Source organism: Colobus angolensis, unplaced genomic scaffold, assembly GCF_000951035.1.
Source record: "Colobus angolensis palliatus isolate OR3802 unplaced genomic scaffold, Cang.pa_1.0 Scaffold196, whole genome shotgun sequence".
NCBI lineage: Eukaryota > Metazoa > Chordata > Mammalia > Primates > Cercopithecidae > Colobus > Colobus angolensis.
The window spans coordinates 4,044,784-4,065,526 of NW_012115110.1; the positions used below are offsets into that span (position 1 = coordinate 4,044,784).

The following is a 20,743-nucleotide window of genomic DNA, read 5'->3' on the forward strand; positions in this document are numbered from 1 at the left end:
TTCATATGTTTGTTGGCTGCATAAATGTCTTCTTTTCAGAAGTGTCTGTTCATATCCATTGCCCACTTTTTGATGGGCTTGTTTGTTTTTTTCTTATAAATTTGTTTAAGTTCTTCGTAAATTCTGGATATTAGCCCTTTGTCAGATGGATACATTGTAAAAATTTTCTCCCATTCTATAGGTTGCCTGTTCACTCTGATGATAGTTTCTTTTTCTGTGCAGAAGCTCTTTAGTTAATTAGAGCCCATTTGTCAATTTTGGCTTTTGTTGCCACTGGTTTTCGTGTTTTAGTCATGAAGTATTTGCCCATGCCTATGTCCTGAATGGTATTACCTATGTTTTCTTTTAGGATTTTTATGGTTTTAGGTCTTATGTTTAAGTTTTTAATCCATCTTGAGTTAATTTTTGTAGAAGGTGTAAGGAAGGGATCCAGTTTCAGCTTTCTACATATGGCTAGCCGATTTTCCCAACACCATTTATTAAATAGGGAATCCTTTCCCCATTGCTTGTTTTTGTCAGGTTTGTCAAAGATCAGATGGTTGTAGATGTGTGGTGTTATTTCTGAGGCCTCTGCTCTGTTCCATTGGTCTATATATCTGTTTTGGTACCAGTACCATGCTGTTTTGGTTTCTGTAGCCTTGTAGTATAGTTTAAAGTCAGGTAGCATGATGCCTCCAGGTTTGTTCCTTTTGCTTAGGATTGTCTTGTCTGTGTGGGCTCTTTTTTGGTTCCATATAAAATTTAAAGTAGTTTTTTCAAATTCTATGAAGAAAGTCAATGGTAGCTTGATGGGGATAGCATTGAATCTATAAGTTACTTTGGGCAGTATGGCCATTTTCACGGTATTGATTCTTCCTGCTCATGAGCATGGAATGTTTATCCATTTGTTTGGTCCTCTCTGATTTCCTTTAGCAGTGGTTTGTTGTTCTCCTTGAAGAGGTCTTTCACATCCTTTATAAGTTGTATTCCTTGGTTTTTTATTCTCTTTGTAGCAATTGTGAATGGGATTTCACTCATGATTTGGCTGTTTGTCTGTTATTGGTGTATGGGAATGCTTGTGATTTTTGCACATTGGTTTTGTATCCTGAGACTGCTGAATTTGCTTATCAGCTTAAGAATATTTTGGGCTGAGACGATGGGGTTTTCTAAATATACAATCATGTCATCTGCAAACAGAGACAGTTTGACTTCCTCCTTTCCTAATTCAGTGCCCTTTATTTCTTTCCCTTGCCTGATTGCCCTGGCCAGAACTTCCAATACTATGTTGAATAGGAGTGGTGAGAGAGGGCATCCTTGTCTTCTGCCAGTTTTCAAAGGGAATGCTTCCAGTTTTTGTTCATTCAGTATTATATTGGCTGTGGGTTTGTCATAAATAGGTATTATTATTTTGAGATACGTTCCATCAATACCTAGTTTATTGAGAGTTTTTAGCATGAAGAGCTGTTGAATTTTGTTGAAGGCCTTTTCTGCATCTATTGTGATAATCATGTGGTTTTTGTCATTGGTTCTCTTCATGTGATGGATTATGTTTATTGATTTGTGCATATTGAACCAGACTTGCATCCCAGGGATGAAGCCGATTTATTGTGGTGGATAAGCTTTTTGATGTGCTGCTGGATTCGGTTTGCCAGTATTTTATTGAGGATTTTCCTGTCAATGTTCATCAGAGATATTGCCCTGAAATTTTCTTCGTGTGTTGTTTCTCTGCCAGGTTTTGCTATCAGAATGATGCTTGCCTCATAAAATGAGTTAGGGAGGATTCCTTCTTTTTCTATTGTTTGGAATAGTTTCAGAAGGAATGGTAACAGTTCCTCTTTGTACCTCTGGTAGAATTCGGCTGTGAATCCATCTGGTACTGGACTTTTTTTGGTTGGTAGGCTATTAATTATTGCCTCAATTTCAGAATTTGTTATTGGTCTATTCAGGGATTCGACTTCTTTCTGGTTTAGTCTTAGAAGGGTGTATGTGTCCAGGAATTTATTTATTTCTTCTAGATTTTCTAGTTTATTTGCATAGAGGTGTTTATAGTATTCTCTGATGGTAGTTTGTATTTCTGTGGGACCAGTAGTGATATCCTCTTTATTGTTTTTTTGTTGCATCTATTTGATTCTTCTCTCTTTTCTTCTTTATTAGTCTGGCTAGCAGTCTGTCTATTTTGTTGATCTTTTCAAAAAACCAGCTCCTGGACTCACTGATTTTTTTGAAGGGTTTTTTATGACTCTGTCTCCTTCAGTTCTGCTCTGATCTTAGTTATTTCTTGTCTTCTGCTAGCTTTTGAATTTGTTTGTTCTTGCTTCTCTAGTTCTTTTAATTGTGATGTTAGGGTGTCGATTTTAGATCTTTCCTCCTTTACCTTGTGGGCATTTAGTGCTATAAATTTCCCTCTACACACTGCTTTAAATGTGTCCCAGAGATTCTGGTATGTTGTGTCTTTGTTCTCTTTGGTTTTAAAGAATATCTTTATTTCTGCTTTCATTTTGTTATTTACCCAGTAGTCATTCAGGAGCAGATTGTTCAGTTTCCATGTAGTTGTGTGGTTTTGAGTGAGTTTCTTAATCTTGAGTTCTAATTTGATTGTACTGTGATCTGAGAGATTGTTTGTTATGATTTCCGTTCTTTTGCATTTGCTGAGGAGTGTTTTACTTCCAACTATGTGGTCAATTTTAGAATAAGTGTGATGCGGTGCTGAGAAGAATGTATATTCTGTTGATTTGGGGTGGAGAGTTCTATAGATGTCTACTAGGTCCACCTGATCCAGAGCTGAGTTCAAGCCCTGGACATCCTTGTTAATTTTCTGTCTCATTGATCTGTCTAATATTGAGAGTGGGGTGTTAAAGTCTCCCACTATTATTGTGTGGGACTCTAAGTCTCTTCGTAGGTCTTTAAGAACTTGCTTTATGAATCTGGGTGCTCCTGTATTGGGTGCGTATATATTTAGGATAGTTAGCTCTGCTTGTTGCATTGATCCCTTTACCATTATGTAATGCCCTTCTTTGTCTCTTTTGACTTTTTTGGTTTAAAATCTGTTTTCTCAGAGGCTAGGATTGCAACTCCTGCTTTTTGCTCTCCATTTGCTTGGTTAATCTTCCTCCGTCCCTTTATTTTGAGCCTATGTGTGTCTTTGCACGTGAGATGGGTCTCCTGAATACAGCACACCAACGGATCTTGCCTCTTTATCCAATTTGCCAGTCTGTGTGTTTTAATTGGGGCATTTAGCCTGTTTATATTTAAGGTTAGTATTGTTAGCTGTGAATTTGATGCTTTCATTATGATACTACCTCGTTATTTTGCCCGTTCATTTATGCAGTTTCTTCATATTGTCGATGATCTTTACAATTTGGTATATTTTTGCAGTGGCTGGTACCGGTTGTTCCTTTCCATATTTAGTGCTTCCTTCAGGACCTCTTCTAAGGCAGGCCTGATGGTGATAAAATCTCTCAGCATTTGCTTGTCTGTAAAGGATTTTATTTCTCCTTCACTTGTGAAGCTTAGTTTGGCTGGATATGAAATTCCAGATATGAAAGAAAAGAAAATTCTTTTCTTTCAGAATGTTGAATATTGGCCCCCACTCTCTTCTGGCTTGTGGGGTTTCTGCCAAGAGATCTGCTGTTAGTCTGATGGGCTTCCCTTTGTGGGTAACCCGACCTTTCTCTCTGGCTGCCCTTAACATATTTGCCTTCATTTCAACTTTGGTGAATCTGATGATTATGTGTCTTGGGGTTGCTCTTCTGGAGGAATATCTTTGTGGTATTCTCTGTATTTCCTGAATTTGAATCTTGGCCTGCCTTGCTAGGTTGGGGAAGTTCTCCTGGGTAATATCCTGAAGAGTGTTTTCCAACTGGGTTCCATTCTCCCTGTCACTTTCAAGTACACCAATCAAACATAGATTTGGTCTTTTCACATAGTCCCATATTTCTTGGAAGCTTTGTTTGTTTCTTTTCACTCTTTTTTCTCTAATCTTGTCTTCTCGCTTTATCTCATTGAGTTGCTCTTCAATCACTGATATCCTTTTTCCACTTGATCAATTTGGCTATTGATACTTGTGTATGCTTCACGAAGTTCTTGTGCTGTGTTTTTCCGCTGTATCAGGTCATTTATGTTCTTCTCTAAGCAGGTAATTGTAGTTAGCAATTCGTCTAACCTTTTTTCCAGGTTCTTAGCTTCCTTGCATTGGGTTAGAACATGCTCCTTTAGCTCAGAGGAGTTTGTTATTACCCACCTTCTGAAGCCTACTTTTGTCAATTCGTCAAACTAATTCTCTGTCCAGTTTTGTTCTCTTGCTGGCAAGGAGTTGTGATCCTTTGGAAGAGAAGAGGAGTTCTGGTTTTTTGAATTTTCAGCCTTTTTGCACTGGTTTCTCCCCATCTTTGTGGATTTATCTACCTTTGGTCTTTGATGTTGGTGATATTGATACTATTTTTTTTCTGTTTGTTAGTTTTCCTTCTAACAGTCAGGCTCCTCTGCTGCAGGTCTGCTGGAGTTTGCTGGAGGTCCACTCCAGACCCTGTTTGCCTGGGTATCACCAGTGGAGGCTGCAGAACAACAAAGATTGCTGCGTGTTCCTATCTCTGGAAGCTTCATCCCAGAGGGGCACCTGCCAGATGCCAGCCAGAGCTCTCCTTTATGAGATGTCTGGCCCTTACTGGGAGAAGTCTTCCAGTGTGGATACACAGGGGGTCAGGGACCCACTTGAGGAAGCTGTCCCTTCTCAGAGTTCGAACGCTGTGCTGGGAGAACCGCTGCTCTCTTCAGAGTTGTCAGGCAGGGACCTTTAAGCCTGCTGAAGCTACACCCACAGCTGCCCCCTCCCCCAGGTGCTCTGTTCCAGGGAGCTGCGGTTGGCTCCACCCAGTTTGAACTTCCTGGGGCTTTGCTTACACTGTGAGGGTAAAACCATCTACTCAAGCCTCAGCAATGGTGGATGCCCCTCGCCCCACCAAGCTCTAGCATCCCAGGTAGACCTCAAACTGCTGTGGAGCAGCAAGAATTTGAAGCCAGTGGATCTTAGCTTGCTGGGCTCCATTGGGGTGGGGCCCGCTGAGCCAGGCACTGGAGAGAATCTGGTCTGCTGGTTGCGAAGACTGGGAGAAGCACAGTATCTGGGCCAGAATGCACCATTCCTCCTGGTACGGTCTCTCACGGCTTCCCTTGGCTAGGAAAGGGAAATCCCTCAACCCCTTGCACTTCCCAGGTGAGGCGATGCCCCACCCTGCTTCAGCTCGCCCTCCCTGGGCTGCACCACTGTCCAACCAGTCCCAGTGAGATAAGCCAGGTACTTCATTTGGAAATGCAGGAATCACACACCTTCTGTGTTGATCTCGCTGGGAACTGCAGACCGGAGCTGTTCCTATTCAGCCATCTTGCCTGCCACCCTTCACAATCTATCAATATATAGAGGGCAGTAATATTGCCAAAAAGGGAAAGTTAATCTTTGTAGTTAATCCTCTCCCCTGAGTCTCATTTTGCCTTTTCTAGAATTTCATAAGTCTAAACTGGATTTATTTCATTGGTAACAGTGCTATTCATGTTGTCTTTCTTCCTTCTTGGGGCAGTTTTGGTCATCTGTGTCTTTCAGGAACTTTGTCTATTTCATCAAGTTGTCAAATTTATTGGTATAAGGTTGTTCATAATAGTTCCTTATTATCTGAGTGGATCACATGAGCCCAGGGGTTCAAGACCAGAACTAGATACCAGACACAGAGAGACCCTGTCTCTACAAAAAAAAGTTTTTAAATTAACCAGGTGTGGTGGTATGTGCCTGAGGTCCCAGCTACTCAGGAGGCTGAGCCTGAGGTCCCAGCTACTCAGGAGGCTGAGGCAGGAGGATCATTTGAGCCTGGGATGTTGAGGCCGCAGTGAGCCATGATTGCCCCACTGCACTCTAGCCTGGGTGATAGAACAAGACCCTGTCTTGAAAAAAAAAAAAACAAACAAGAGTTCCTTATTATCCTCTTAAGATCTGTAGGATATGTACTGATGTCCCCTCTTTCAGTGTGTTATACACTGATACTAAAAAGAAAATTCAAACAGAGAATAACATTTTGCATTCGCTTTATAATCTTCTAATTTCTTGTCCTTTTATTTTCACTCCTTAAACCTTTAGTAAAGTGCATCTAAGCCAGTGTGGTACAACAGAACATGATATTTGAATTGCCCCAATTTACGTTTAATCTCAGCCACTCACTAGCCCGTGGCCTTGAGCAGCTTACTTAACCACTCTGAGTCTTAATTTTATCCTCTATCAAATGTGGATAAGCGTGCCTCTGCCGGGTTAGCTGAGGGGGGGGGCGGGGAGTCGCAGGGGGAGTGGGGGGCGGGGCTAGCAGGTGAAAGTGCTCAGTGAATGGAAGCCATTGTGGTGGTGATGGATGATGTGATGATGTGTTCCAAATCTTATTGCTCACACTAGGACTAGTTAATGGTTTTAGGATAGTGGAAATTTTGAAAGCCTCTTGAAGCCCCTAGTTTTCCAAAATCAGTGTATTCTGTTTTATATTGTATGTAAGTAGAATCTGGAGTTTGTACACTGTGGTGAACATAATTGAAACGTGGTAATGCTTTATTTAAAAGTCTGCTTTTTGGCTGGATACAGTGGCTCACACCTATAATCCCAGCATTTTGGGAGAACAAGGCAGGAAGATCCCTTGAGGCAGGTATTTGAGACCAGCCTGAGCAACAGAGTGAGACCTGGTCTCTACAAAATAATAATAATAATAATAGTAATAATAATAATGATAATAAGTGTAGTGGCACATGCTTGTAGTCCCAGCTACTCGAGAGGCTAGGACAGGAAAGTCGCTTAAACCCTGGAGCTCAAGGGTGCAGTGAGCCGTGATCATGCCACTGCAGCCTGGGCAACACGGCAAGAACCTGTCTCAAAAAATAAAATTAAAATCAAAATCCACTTTTAGCTTAGATATAATAAATCAGTATGAATGTTACTGAGGATGACGTTTGTACAAGAAAGTAAGATGTAAAACCCAAATCGTTTAAGACAGGATTACAGAAATGATTATCTTTAATTTTTTAAAAATTTGTGCCTGTTTCTTGTTTCCTAAGGTGCTTAATTTACCCATTTCTGATGCGAGGAGGAAAGCCTATGCCACTGTTGGCGTGTACAATGGCGATTATGTTCTGTACCTTTAACGGCTATTTGCAAAGCAGATACTTGAGCCGTTGGGCAGTGTATGCTGATGACTGGGTAACAGATCCCCGTTTTCTAATAGGTGAGTGTCCACAGCAGTGAACTCCGCCTTGTTCACATCACTGCTTTTATGTAAGAACAAAGACTCACAGCAGAGAGAGCAGCAGGACCCCGGAGTCCCTATGGGACAGCCCAGCTGTCTCAGCACAGCTCGGGGCAGGGAGGTGATGCAGGTGATGGGAACCTTCCCATCCATGGGCAGGTGCTGAAGCACAGGTGCCTGGTCAGGCCAAGAACCCAAAAATGGCAGCGCACTGTAGCAGAATGAGCAGGGACTAAAGATTGAGACACTTTGGCCACTCATTGACCACTTAATCTAAGACAGGACCCAAACCTCCTGCGGTTTCTTCTGTGACCTGAGAAAAACCCAGCCTGGGTTATCTTCCTACAGTGCAGCTTTTGTGATTCTATGAACTTGAATCAACTTTTAGGTTTATGAAGTTGATGAATTTTTTTATTTGTATCAGTTCATGTGAATTAATGTACATATTCCACCTCTAATTATAACTTTACAAGTTCTGAGCAAAAGTGAAAATAAAACAGCCATCAACGATGTTTGCAAGAGCATTAAAAATTCATAATCCGGCTGGATGCAGTGGCTCCCACTGTAATCCTAGCACTTTGGGAGGCTGAGGTGGGCAGAATCATTTGAATCCAGGAGTTCAAGACCAGCCTGGGCAACGTGGCAAAACTGCATCTCTACACAAAATACAAAAATGTAGCCGGGCATGGTGACACACACCTGTGGTCCCAGCTTACTCAGAGGCACTGAGGTGGGAGGATCACCTGAGGCCAGGAGGTCAAGGCTGCAGTGAGCCATGATTGTGCCACTGCGTTCCAGCCTGGGTGACAGAGTGAGACTCTGTCTCAAAAAAACAAAACAAAACAAAAAAACTCAGGAGTCTTGTATATAAGAAAGGGTCTTCTATGTATTTGTTTAGTCTATCCTAGCATTTAGATATGAAACCATACTGAGGTGTAGCTTACTCACAACGGCAGCATGCTAAAAGTTAGTCTGTCAGATTTGGAAACTACCCTGCAGTGCTTCCCCTTAAGCTACATAAAGTGACCTGACATTGCATTTTGCTGCTTCTCCATGAGTATTAATTTATAATCATAGAAATAAACTAACACTTGGATAGCACTTTGTTGCTGAGAGGTCCCTTTCACATTTCTCAGTCATGTTTTTTGTCAGCGAATTAGAATTTTATTCCAAGTTTTCACCATACCTAAGGATCGTTACAGTGAGACACCTGTCCCTCCTCTACAAAAGGAGGGTTGGCTGAGAAGGCATTTCAAGATCCTTTTCTAGCCCCAGAAATCTGTGCCTCCATGAAATGCTAGACTAAATTGTTTGGTACTCAATTGTTGTACAGTACCCCCAAATATCTTCTTGGTTTGCCTGCTTCTTGACTACTTTATTTTCTTCTGCCCTACCTGTCAAGAGGAAGAACAGGCTTTTGAGTTCCTATGCAAATCACACAATTTATGCCTCCCCATGTTCTCTGAGGCAGAAAGGATGCCCATAAGACGTGAAAGGTCAGAAGAGTTACACAGCTGGCCCAAGATATCTAGACGCAGTGAATGGCAGAGCGGTGATTTCTGCCGCCTCGCCAAGCTGAGTGTCTATAAGTGGCAACAAGAAATAAGAGGAAAGGGAACTTCTTTCTTTTTTCTTTTTAACTAAAGATATAGATTTTAAATGTTTGCTAGAGAGTCTCATGAGACTCACTTCTATGATGAACAACGACAAAAGAACCCTCCTATTTAAAGTAGCTCCGTGGATGGTTCGCATCACGTAGAGGTGACTGTGAAGCTGGTCAGAGATTCCAAACACCAATAAATACAGACCTCTTGACTTCTCTACAATTAAACAGAAGGATTTGAAAAGGAAAAAATATGCCAATTGGAAGACAATCTAGGTTACATTTTGTGTTATATTTATTGCCTAGAGTTGTTTTTGTGAGGGAACAGACATGAAATTACATAAATAAGTAATTATGCCTACTGTAGTTACCATGAAGTAATAACCAAATAATAATAAATTTTTTTCTTTTTTTTTTTTTTTTTTTTTTTTTGAGATGGAGTCTCACTCTATCGCCCAGGCTGGAGTGCAGTGGTGCAATCTCAGCTCACTGCAACCTCTGCCTCCTGGGTTCAAGAGATTCTCCTGCCTCAGCCTCCTGAGTAGCTGGGACTATAGGTGCATGTCACTATGCCCAGCTAATTTTTGTATTTTTTTAGTAAAGACAGGGTTTTATCATGTTGGCGAGACTGGTCTTGGACTCCTGACCTCAGGTGATTCACCTGCCTCGGCCTCCCAAAGTGGTGGGATTACAGGTGTGAACCACCATGCCCAGCAAATTTCTAACAAAAGGTTTTCCAAAACAGCAAGAGTGGTTAATCTAAAATATTTTATAGAAAGATTTTAAGATTTTTTTTTTTTTTTGAGGCAGCCTGTCATCCAGGCTGGAGTGCAGTGGCACAATCTTGGCTCATGGCAACCTGTGCCTCCCAGGCTCAAGCAATTCTTGTGCCTCAGCCTCGGAGTAGTTGGGATTACAGGTGTGCACCATCGCACCTGGCTGATTTATGTATTTTCAGTAGAGATGGGGTTTCACCATGTTGCCCAGGCCGTTCTTGAACTCCTGGCCTGAAGTGATCCACCTATCTTGGCCTCCCAAAGTGCTGGGATTATAGGTGTGAGCCACTGTACCCAGCTAGATTTTAAGATTCTTATAAATGGAATTAAATATTTAGCTTAGATGAACACAAGTACTAGTTTTCTTCCAATCTAAGCAATAAAGGGAGCTTGTCTCCTAGAAGAAACATAAAGTAGGCCGGGCGCGGTGGCTCAAGCCTGTAATCTCAGCACTTTGGGAGGCCGAGACGGGCGGATCACGAGGTCAGGAGATCGAGACCATCCTGGCTAACATGGTGAAACCCCGTCTCTACTAAAAAATACAAAAAACTAGCCGGGCGCGGTAGCAGGCGCCTGTAGTCCCAGCTACTCCGGAGGCTGAGGCAGGAGAATGGCGTAAACCCGGGAGGCGGAGCTTGCAGTGAGCTGAGATCCGGCCACTGCACTCTGTTCTGGGCGATGGAGCGAGACTCCGCCTCAAAAAAAAAAAAAAAAAAGAAACATAAAGTAGCCATGTTATATAGTCAACATGATTTCTTTCTAGAACCTCATAGTGGAAGCCCAATTACCTAGGGGTGAAATACTAAAATCCCAAAAAGGTAGCAAATCAACTGTAAATGTATGGATCCAATAAATGACTTACAAAACCTATTATAAAATGTGGTATGAACTGCTTAGAGGAAAAAAAAAAAAAAAAGCTGATTACAGTGGCAAAATCAGAAGGAAGAAATCTTGAAACCCTTGCTATAGACCAGAAGGTTTTCCATGTCCTTGTTCTAACTGTGAAAAAGTGTTCAATGTTACTGATGTGATGACTCAAATAATAATGATACCCCACGTGTATATTGATTTAATATTGAACTAAATGCCAGCATTAAGCAGCATCTGTCTTTCACATTTTTAAAAAGTATATCAGAACCATCAAGTTAACCCCTTTTTATCAATATTTCTTTTATAAAGCACTGTTTTGGCCTTTTGCCTTTTCTTGATGGAATTAATTGATGTGATACTAAGAACTCTCCTTTAAGTGATGAAAAATCCCATACCTGTCATCCTGAAAATGTAGATTGTGATGATCAGGTCAAAATATTTTGAATACCTTAGATGATGTATTTGTATTATTAGAAAAACAAAGCCCTGCTTAGCATACCTGACAACAGTGCTTGATGGTTTTTACTATCAGTTATGGCTAATATGTTGCACTAACAATGGTAATATGAAGGGTTGCAATAATACTGTTCAGTCAGGCTGGGGCTCGTAGTGAAATTTTATGGTTTATTAGTCATAATCATCTTGCAATTTTTTTCCTTTAGGTTTTGGCTTATGGTTAACGGGTATGTTGATAAACATCCATTCAGATCATATCCTAAGGAATCTCAGAAAACCAGGAGACACTGGATACAAAATACCAAGGGGTACGTACTGAAAGTGAAGAATTTCTGTGAAAGTTGTGTGCCATGTGGTGCCTGTCTGTTTTAGTGTTGCCAGCTCTAAGAAGTAGTAGCATGGTATTTATTAGCTACAAGTTTTCAGTGTAAGTCATCATTATTAATAACCAGTGCTGTTGTTATTGTCTTATTAGAATAACAAAAGAACCAAATCTGGCTAACTGAACAGTTATTAAACAAAGCAGAAACTCCAGTTATATCTGTGCTTGGAAAGAGAGGATGAGGAAGAATGTATGATTTACAAGGAGTGTCTGACACTTCTGTTTCTAGCAGTATAATGGAATAGATATTTTGACCCTCCTCTGAAAACAGTTTAAAATGTTGGAATATTTTGAAAATCTTCTTAAATGCATCAGTATACTATCAAGAAAGGAAGTAATCATCAGAGGACAAGATCTAGGTGAATGATGGAATCTGGAGTGTGTCTTTTGAGAATTTGTGACGAGGTACCAACCGCCATGCTGGTTTATAACCCAGATTCGCACTACTTGTATAGTATGAAAAATCTCAAGCCGTGAATTAATTTCCGTGGCCTAGGGTGGTGGTGGACTCTTCTGGAAAGCCCAGATTCCCAAGGGGATCTGCATTCAACCTGAGTCTCAACCCAATGTGTCACACTCCACAGAGTAAGAGGTACAGTCACAAGGTACAGAACCCACAAGGAAGTACAGCACCATGAGGGAGAATGTAATTCATCGTGAAAGATTTCAGATGTTAGAATTAATGGAAACATTATAAAGTGAGTACTTTAAATGCTTTTTATAACTAGTAGTTACGATTAGGAGTAAAGAAGCAATGTACCATAAAAAGGACTAGAAACCAACAGAGTTTCAGAAAAAAAATTTTAAAGTACAGAAATCTAAAACTTTAATGGAGAAAGGGCATGACATCACTTAGTTTGAACTTCTTCCACTTACGTTCCGAGAAACCATATGAGAATAGCAACAAAAACAAACAACGCTCCAAATCCCAAATTACTAAAACTGTGACCCTGAGAACCTGGAATTAGCAATGCCAGCTCCAAACATGATGGTAGTGTGATAGAAGCGGCAGAGAAGAGAAAACATGACAGAGTCCTAGACAGGCTGCTGATCACCCATTCAGCCCCTGGGCGGATTGGGGAAGAATCTCCTCTTTGGTGTTGGGCTATAAGCAAACTATACCCTCATGGGGTCATCCCAAGGAGCCACTTCCTCTGGCAGGTACAGTGGCTGGGAGAGTGCAATGTAAGCTGGATGGTGGCCCCCTTGCTTCATACCCAGCACCCTTGCATGGGGAATAGCATGATTCCAGATTCCTTGGCAAGTGTTTGTCCCCTGAAGGAGAGGGCCCTGTCTTAAGGAGGGGCTGCCATGAGCCAGACAAAGAAGGGACAGGGCACAGTCCTGGGGGAGGGAGAATGAAAAGGTGCAGAAGATGCCAGAAGCCACAGACTGGCAGATTTGAGAAACACCACTTCCAAAAGAAAGGGCATCCCCAGAGACGGCAGGATCCCATGGGAGGGTCCTCCTGGGCCAGGCTGGTCACGGAAAGTCTTGACGTGCCTCATACAGAGGGTCCTGTCCACTGTCCCACAGTAGTTGAATGCCACAAAAACTTTTCAGCCTCTTTCCCTCCATTTCCCGCTCTCATGTCTGATCCTTGTTCTAATCCAACATATTGAAACCTGAAGAACAAAAAAGGTACGATCCCCAAATCTGTGCAGTCATAACATTGGGACAGCAAAGAAGCAGCAAAACTTACCTGAGCAGAAACATGTTTCACAAAGCAGGGGAAAATTGTGATCAAAATTCCAACATGAGTTTTAAAATGTGAATGGAGGCTAGGCGTGGCGAGTTGGGCAGATCACATGAGGTCCGGAGTTCAAGACCAACCTGGCCAACATGGTAAAACCCCATCCCTACTAAAAACACAAAATTTAGCCAGGCGTGGTGGCACATGCCTGTAATCCCAGCTACTTAGGAGGCTGAGACAAGGCCGAGACACGAGAATCGCTTGAACCTGGGAGGCAGAGGGTACAGTTAGCCAAGATCATGCCACTGCACTCCAGCCTGGGCGACAGAGTGAGACTCTGTCTCAAAAAAGTAAAAAATAAAAATAAAATGTGAATGCAGCAGTTGCAGGGTCTATACCCATCAGCTGAAGAACACCTGTAATGAACCTGCAATCTACAAACTTAGCTTATTTTCTGTCTCAGTAAAGGGAGACCCCTCCCTGCCACATTTCCCTATAGTGCATAGCCTCCTTCCGGCAGCTAGTAATCAACCCAGCTTCCCGACGGCCTATGGCCATCAACGGCATCTCTGAGAACAGATAGGCCAAAGGAGATGTAGAAGCTTGGCTGAGACTCTCAGGCAGCAGGAAGTAGCACCAGACGTCAGTGCAGATGACATGGGACACATGAGACTTAGGGAAGAAAATGCTTCTAAAATTTTTAATTTCTCCTATCCAAGTACTAACTAGGTTCGACCTTGCTTAGCTTCCAAGATCACACCAGATCAAAATTCTTTATTTCTAATCATTAAATTAAAAGGCCTACAAGACCAGGAAAAAAAAAAAAGAAAACACCACAGAAGCATGTCAGAAGATAGAAATGAAAAAGCAAAGAATATGATACCTAGACTGGGTGCAGTGGCTCACACCTGTAATCCCAACACTTTGGGAGGCTGAGGCAGGAGGATCACTTGAGGCCAGGAGTTCGAGACCAGCCTAGGCAACATAGCTAGACCCCCATCTCTACAAGAAAAATGAAAGAAAATTAGCCAGGCATGGTGGTGCACGCCTGTAGTCCCAGCCACTCAGGAGGCGGAGGTGGGAGGATCACTTGAACCCAGGAGTTTGTGGCTACAGTGAACCTCAATCACGCCACTGCACTCCAGAGGGAGACTCTGTCAAAGAAAAAAAAAAAATCATTCTTATTGTGAATGACGTTTTTGGTGATAGCTGGAGAAGTAGGGAAAATATATCCATCCTAGGCACGTTGAAGTCCATGAAGAAGAAATCCAAAGCATTGGAACAGAACATATTTTAAAAACTAATTCAAGAAAGCTTTTGTGAAGTAAAACAAGACGCAAGAGCATCTGCCGTTTGCAAGTGCACACCCTATACCAGGGAAAGTCGACAGGAAGCAGTGACGATCATCTGCACGTGCCGTGAGTGGCTCATAAGGGAAAGTTTGTTAGATTCTTCAGGGCAGCATTCAGTGCCAAGGCCTTAGAGGCAGCACCATGAGAGGCCCGAGGAATGTGGAAGCCAAAATTTTATCCTAGCTTTGGAGTCTCTCTTGTAAAATCTGTCAGGTTTTGAAGACTACAGGTATAGGGAGTCTGGGTGCGGAGCCCCATGAGGACTCCACCGTGGTCGGCTTTGTGACCGGCCCCCCTCACTGCAGACTCTTCATTTGCAGGGTGTTTTTACGTGACACACTACTCATGGTTTCTAATACACAGGCGTGGCGTCTACATCCAGTGATTACGTGAGGTCTTTCCGAAACGCTTCCCAGGACTCTGTTAATAATGGTGCTGTAACTGGTTAGGGTCAAAGGAGCAAGTGACAAAATGAACAAATAAAGAGATAGAGAGAGGTGCACAGATAGGATGCCCATAGTCGGTACATACAGGCTGAACTAGGGTTTAGGGCAAGTGCTGTGGGCTGTGTGTGACAACCAGTTTGTGGTTTTGTAATGCGGCATCTGTAAGCAGCCTGTGTCTCGAGACGACATTTTTTGGCAGATTGGCATCGCCAGGTTTTCCAGTCTAATTACATGCTTACTAGTCCACCCATGTGGTTCCACCAAATAATGTGCCCCACACTGGACCCTTAGAGAGAAGGTTCACTAAGCAGGCTGCATGTGGGAAGGCATCATGGCCCCAGCCCTCCCCACAGGCTGTCTGCCCTTTGGGTGACTGGCATCTGCAGGATGGGGTGCAAAGGTCCTTCCACGTCTGGGATTCAGCGGCCCAGGGCTCTGATGAAATACAGATGATCGTTCATGTAATCTGGTAGAAAGTTGAAGCAGTTACAGAAATGGGTGAATAAGAAAGTGAAAGTGACTAAGCTCCACGGTTCAGAGGGAACAGCGCTGTGAATGCTTTGGGTCCATTCTTGCAGGCGCTTCTGCAGGTGCATATGCCCACACATTGTGAATGACATTCTATTTATTGGGCATTAAGTTTGATATTTTTATGTATTATATTGTCATTAAAAAGTTTACTTGTCAATGAATATTGATATTTGTATTAGTCTGTTTTCATTCTGCTATAAAGAACTACCTGAGTCTGGGTAATTTATGAAGAAAAAAGGTTTAATTGACTCACAGTTCCGCATGGCTGGGGAGGACTCAGGAAACTTACCATCATGGCAGAAGGCGAAGGGGAAGCAAAGACCTTCATATGGCGGCAGGAGAGCGAGCAAGCGAAGGGGGACCTGCCCCACACTTTCAAACAATTACATCTCATGAGAATTCACTAGCACAAGAAACCGCCCCCATGATCCAGTCACCTCCCGCTGGGCTCCTCCCTTGTCCTGTGGGGATCACAGTTCAAGATGGGATTGGGTGGGGACACAGAATCAAACCGTATCAGTATTATTTTACAATTATGAATTATTTCAAGCTTACAGAAAAGTAGTAGAGAGCTCAATATTGCAAACATCGACACACCCCCACCTTCCTTAAATAAGAAAAAGAAAAGCACTTTGCTGTCTTGGGCTCAGCAAAACCATTTTCTTTCTTTTTAAAAAATAGACCGTCTCAGGCTGGGCGCCGTCGCTCACGCCTGTAACGCCAGCACTTTGGGAGGCTGAGACAGGTGCATCACCTGAGGTCAGGAATTCGACACCAGCCAAGCCAACATGGTGAAACCTCGTCCCTACTAAAAATACAAAACTCCAAAATAAATAAATAAATAAAAAGATCATCTCAGCTCCAGCCAAGGCCCTCATGCACATAGGTTGCAGTGTGCTCAGAGAACTAGTCTCTACCCTATGCTGCAGTATTTGTTGAAATTGGTCTTATGACTTAGGGTGTAATCGGTTTGTCTTTTTTTTTTTTTGAGACAGAGTCTAACTCTGTCACCCAGGCTGGAGTGCAATGAATGGCACAATCTCGACTCACTGCAACCTCTGCCTCCTGGGTTCAAGCGATTCTTATTTATCAGCTTCCCGAGTAGCTGGGACTACAGGCGTGCACCATCACACCTAGTTAATTTTTGTATTTTCAGCAGAGACAAGGTTTCACCATGTTGGCCAGGCTGATCTGGAACTCCTGACCTCACATGATCCACCTGCCTCAGCCTCCCAAAGTTCTGGGATTACAGGCGTGAGCGACCGCACCCGGCCCAATTTTTTAAAAAATGCTCTGTCCTTATATGCCTTCCGAATTTTCTCAGCTCTGCAGACATAGTGCCCAACCGGAACCCAGGGCAGAATACATCAGGCCTCTCTAGAACACACTTGAGTAGCCACAAAGCTACAGCCTCAGGGTGAGTGCCAGGTCCCACAGAGGGGCCTCCTGCCCTCCTTCTCTGCTAGGACCCCTCTCCCTGCCCCTTGTCTGGTCCTTGGAGTGTGCCAGCCATTGCTCTCCGCCTCAGGGCCTTTGCTGCATCTCTTCTCTTGCCTGAAGCACTCCTGAGAGCACCCCCAGCACCTGCCAGGCTGGCCCTCACTTGCAAGCCTTGAATCGACCCTCACCTTCCCTGGGAGGCCTGTTCCCAGCCACTCTGTGATGGTGACCTCCTCTACCCCATCCCAGTGCTGCGTGCTCTCTTTGTTCATGACACTGGGGTTTATGGTTCTAGATGTGGGGAGGGGGTCTGTCCAAGTGCCTGGGCAGGGCCTGGCCCATAATACTGACTCAGCGCATTTGTGAAGATGAATGAATGAATGAATGAATGAATGAATGAATGAATGAAGCTGTGCTTGAAAATGAGTATCTTCGTCGCTCATTGCTCTAGGGTTCTATTTGGGTCCATTTTACGTGCTAGTTCATTGTTAGTTGTTACTCTGTATTCTCTGCTTGCATGATCCATCAACAGGTGCAGTGGTTTAGTGGTGTCTTCCACTGTAACTGTACATGTATGTATTCACATAGATGGGTATTGATATATATATATATGTAGTTGATGATCTGAAGCTGTGATATGAAATAGTAAACCATGTAATGCTGGATATGTCTTATTGATTAACATTCTGTAAGGGAACTATTTTTCCATTCTTGAATTTATGTTCTCCAGGTAAGTATTCACTAGCATTTCTGAAGTCCGTATTTCATTTTGTATTAAATGTACTACTTTGGTCTGTGTTTACTTCTAGGAGGCTTATTTGAATACGTAACTGCAGCCAACTATTTCGGAGAAATCATGGAGTGGTGTGGCTATGCCCTGGCCAGCTGGTCTGTCCAAGGCGCGGCTTTTGCTTTCTTCACATTTTGTTTTTTATCTGGTAGAGCAAAAGAGCATCATAAGTAAGTTTTAAAACACTTTTAACATTTGTAATTTTTTCTTTGACTATATTATCACTATTCTTCAGGATAGATTTTTGAAGTGTTAATTTAAATTGCTGAGTTTATTCTGTGCTTTGACCAAACAAGTACAAAACCAAACCAATAGCCGTAGAATCACCCAGCTCTAAGGAACTGTCAGATCCACATAAGCAGAGTTGTTCTCTATATCACGCCTTTAGCCTCTCTGAATTGACATTGCTGGAGTCAATGGTCCAGCTGGACACCAAGCAGGGGATTCGGGGCTCTGAGTGGGAAACACTGATTAAAACAGAACCCTGACTGAGCATAGCCAATGGCCAGCTTGTGAATGCCACAGGTTGAGGAAGTCTGAAGAGGAAGGTGAATCGCAGAGCCCGGCAACGCTGGCAGAGCTCATGCACACAAGAGCTCTCTAGCTATGTGGTGACTCAGGCCATGGCTCTGAACCTGGGGTCCTTGATAGGCTACAGAGGCTCTGTGTGCCCCCTAAAATGACATTTTCCAGAGACCAGGTCCTTGGCTTTTATCTGATCCCCCAAAGGGCTTGTGAGCCATTTGACCAACACACTCATAAAGAAATCAAAGGGGCCGGGCGCGGTGGCTCAAGCCTGTAATCCCAGCACTTTGGGAGGCCGAGACGGGCGGATCACGAGGTCAGGAGATCGAGACCATCCTGGCTAACCCGGTGAAACCCCGTCTCTACTAAAAAAATCAAAAAACTAGCCGGGCGAGGTGGCGGGCGCCTGTAGTCCCAGCTACTCCGGAGGCTGAGGCAGGAGAATGGCGTAAACCTGGGAGGCAGAGCTTGCAGTGAGCGGAGATCCGGCCTCTGCACTCCAGCCTGGGTGACAGAGCAAGACTCCGTCTCAAAAAAAAAAAAAGAAATCAAAGGGACTGGGCATAGTGGCTCACACCTGTAATCCCAGCACTTTGGGAGGCCAAGGCCAGTGGATCACTTGAGGTCAGGAATTCAAGACTGGCCTGGCCAACGTGGTGAAACCCCATCTCTACTAAAAATACAAAAATTAGCCAGGCATGGTGGCGGTCGCCTGTAATCTCAGCTACTCGGGAGGCTGAGGCACAAGAATCACTTGAACCTGGGAGGTGGAGGTTGCAGCGAGCCGATATCGTGCCACTGCACTCTAGCCTGGTTGAGAGAGTAAGACTCAGTCTCAAAAAGAAAGAAAGAAAAAGAAATCAAAGGATGTCAAGGCTGAAGTGAATTTAGAGAACATCTTTCTAACCCAATGGATGAGGAAACTGAGGTTTAAAGAGCAGAGTCTGAGGCCTGCCAGGAGCCCCGTCTCATTGACAGGAAGAGATCTCAGCCACAGCGTGGAATCTTTACCAGCCCTGACATGGGCGTGTGTCCCTGACAATAAATGATGGAGACTGGGCTTAGCAAGCGACCAGCCTGGTATGCACATTTACCATGTGCCCTGAGCCACTCGCTTCATCCACTCAAAACATCTAATCAAAATCTCCAAAGCTGCCAGTGCTACGAGGCATGCAAAATGTATAACTCTGTCCTTCTTCATGGAGTTTATCATCTCTTTTGGGACTGAGGACAGAGAGAAAAAGCTAAAAGAAGAATAGATTGATAGTATGGTATAGTGAGAAAAGTACCTAGGTGTACTTCCCAGCCTCACCACGTGTTTGCAGATGCAAAGGACGATTATTGGAGATAATAATAAGAAAGGTCATATCTGAAGTATCTCTTTGTCTAGTTTTTTTTTTTTTTTAAGACAGCATCTCGCTCTGTCACCCAGGCTGGAGTGCGGTGGCACAATCTCAGCTCGCTGCCACCTCTGCCTCCTGGGCTCAAGTGATCTTCCCACCTCAGCCTCCTGAGTAGCTGGGATTACAGGCACACACCACTAGGCCTGGCTAATTTTTTATATTTTTTTGTAGAGTTGTGGTCTCACTATATTGCCCAAGCTGATCTTGAATTCCTGGACTCAAGTAATCCTCGCACCTCAGCCTCCCGAAGTGCTAGGATTAGAGGCGTGAGCCAACGTGGCTGGCCTCTGTCTAATACTTGAAGAAGTGATAGCATAAATGTGAAAGCTGATGAGAGCTCTGAGGGCAGCGCCCTGCATTCTTTCGAGACACTCCATCGTGCCAGTGACCTGGTATTTTCACGCATAGACAGTGAAGAGAACAAAATCAGAGCCACGACCTACCTAAATCCTGTAGCTGCTGAGACAAACAGAGGGGTCTGCAGAAAGTTGAGTGAGTGCTGAAGGCAGAGAGGGTTTGAGAAGGAGGCTCGATGCCAGGCATGGCAGAAAACACTGTGGGCCAGGAATGGGCCTTCCGTGCTGGGAACTGTGTTCACCAAAAGGTCATGTGGGAGTCCTAAGCCCTGGTACCTGTGAAAGCGACCTTACTGGGGAACGTCTTCAGTTGAGATGAGAAGGGGAAACGTGGATACAGACATACACCAGGTGATCACACAGAGTGGGAAGATGGACAGAGAGGCAGGGGCGATGCAGCCACGAGCCCAGGAACACGTGGCACCACCAGAGCTGGGGGAGATGGGACTGCAACCTTCCCTGAACCTCCAGAGGGAGCGGAGCCCTGCTGCCACCTTGATTTCCAACTTCTGGCCTCCAGAACTGGGAGAGAGTCGATGGCCGTTATTATAAGCCACACAGTGTGTGGTAACTTGGTTCTAGCAGCCACAGGGAACTGATACACCAGCCTTCTGGCCATTTAAAATTGAATGGGAAAGTAAGGGCAGGAGTATGATTTGTGAACCCTCCTGTTTTCTCCTCTGCCAGATGACTTCATTGTCACAGGTTTGGTTGAGATACTACGTTATCACTCTAAGTATACATTCTAGAGTCTGACTTCCCCCCTCTGCCCCCGCTGCTCCCAGCACTGCACCCGCCTGGGCCACGTTTCCCGGTTCCTCCCCTCTGCCCCCGCTGCCCCCAGCACTGCACCCGGCCTGGGCCACGTTTCCC

At 43.8% G+C, this 20,743-nt stretch overlaps 1 protein-coding gene across 1 annotated transcript in view; it reads left to right on the forward strand.

The window, feature by feature from the left end:
* SRD5A1 (steroid-5-alpha-reductase, alpha polypeptide 1 (3-oxo-5 alpha-steroid delta 4-dehydrogenase alpha 1)) overlaps nt 1–20,743 on the forward strand; it is a 37,632-nt gene that overhangs the window by 12,762 nt on the left and 4,127 nt on the right. The window contains exons 2-4 of the mRNA XM_011940961.1: nt 7,060–7,226; nt 11,159–11,260; nt 17,606–17,756. Coding sequence (XP_011796351.1) covers nt 7,060–7,226; nt 11,159–11,260; nt 17,606–17,756 — 420 coding nt within the window. The remainder of the gene's footprint in view (nt 1–7,059; nt 7,227–11,158; nt 11,261–17,605; nt 17,757–20,743) is intronic.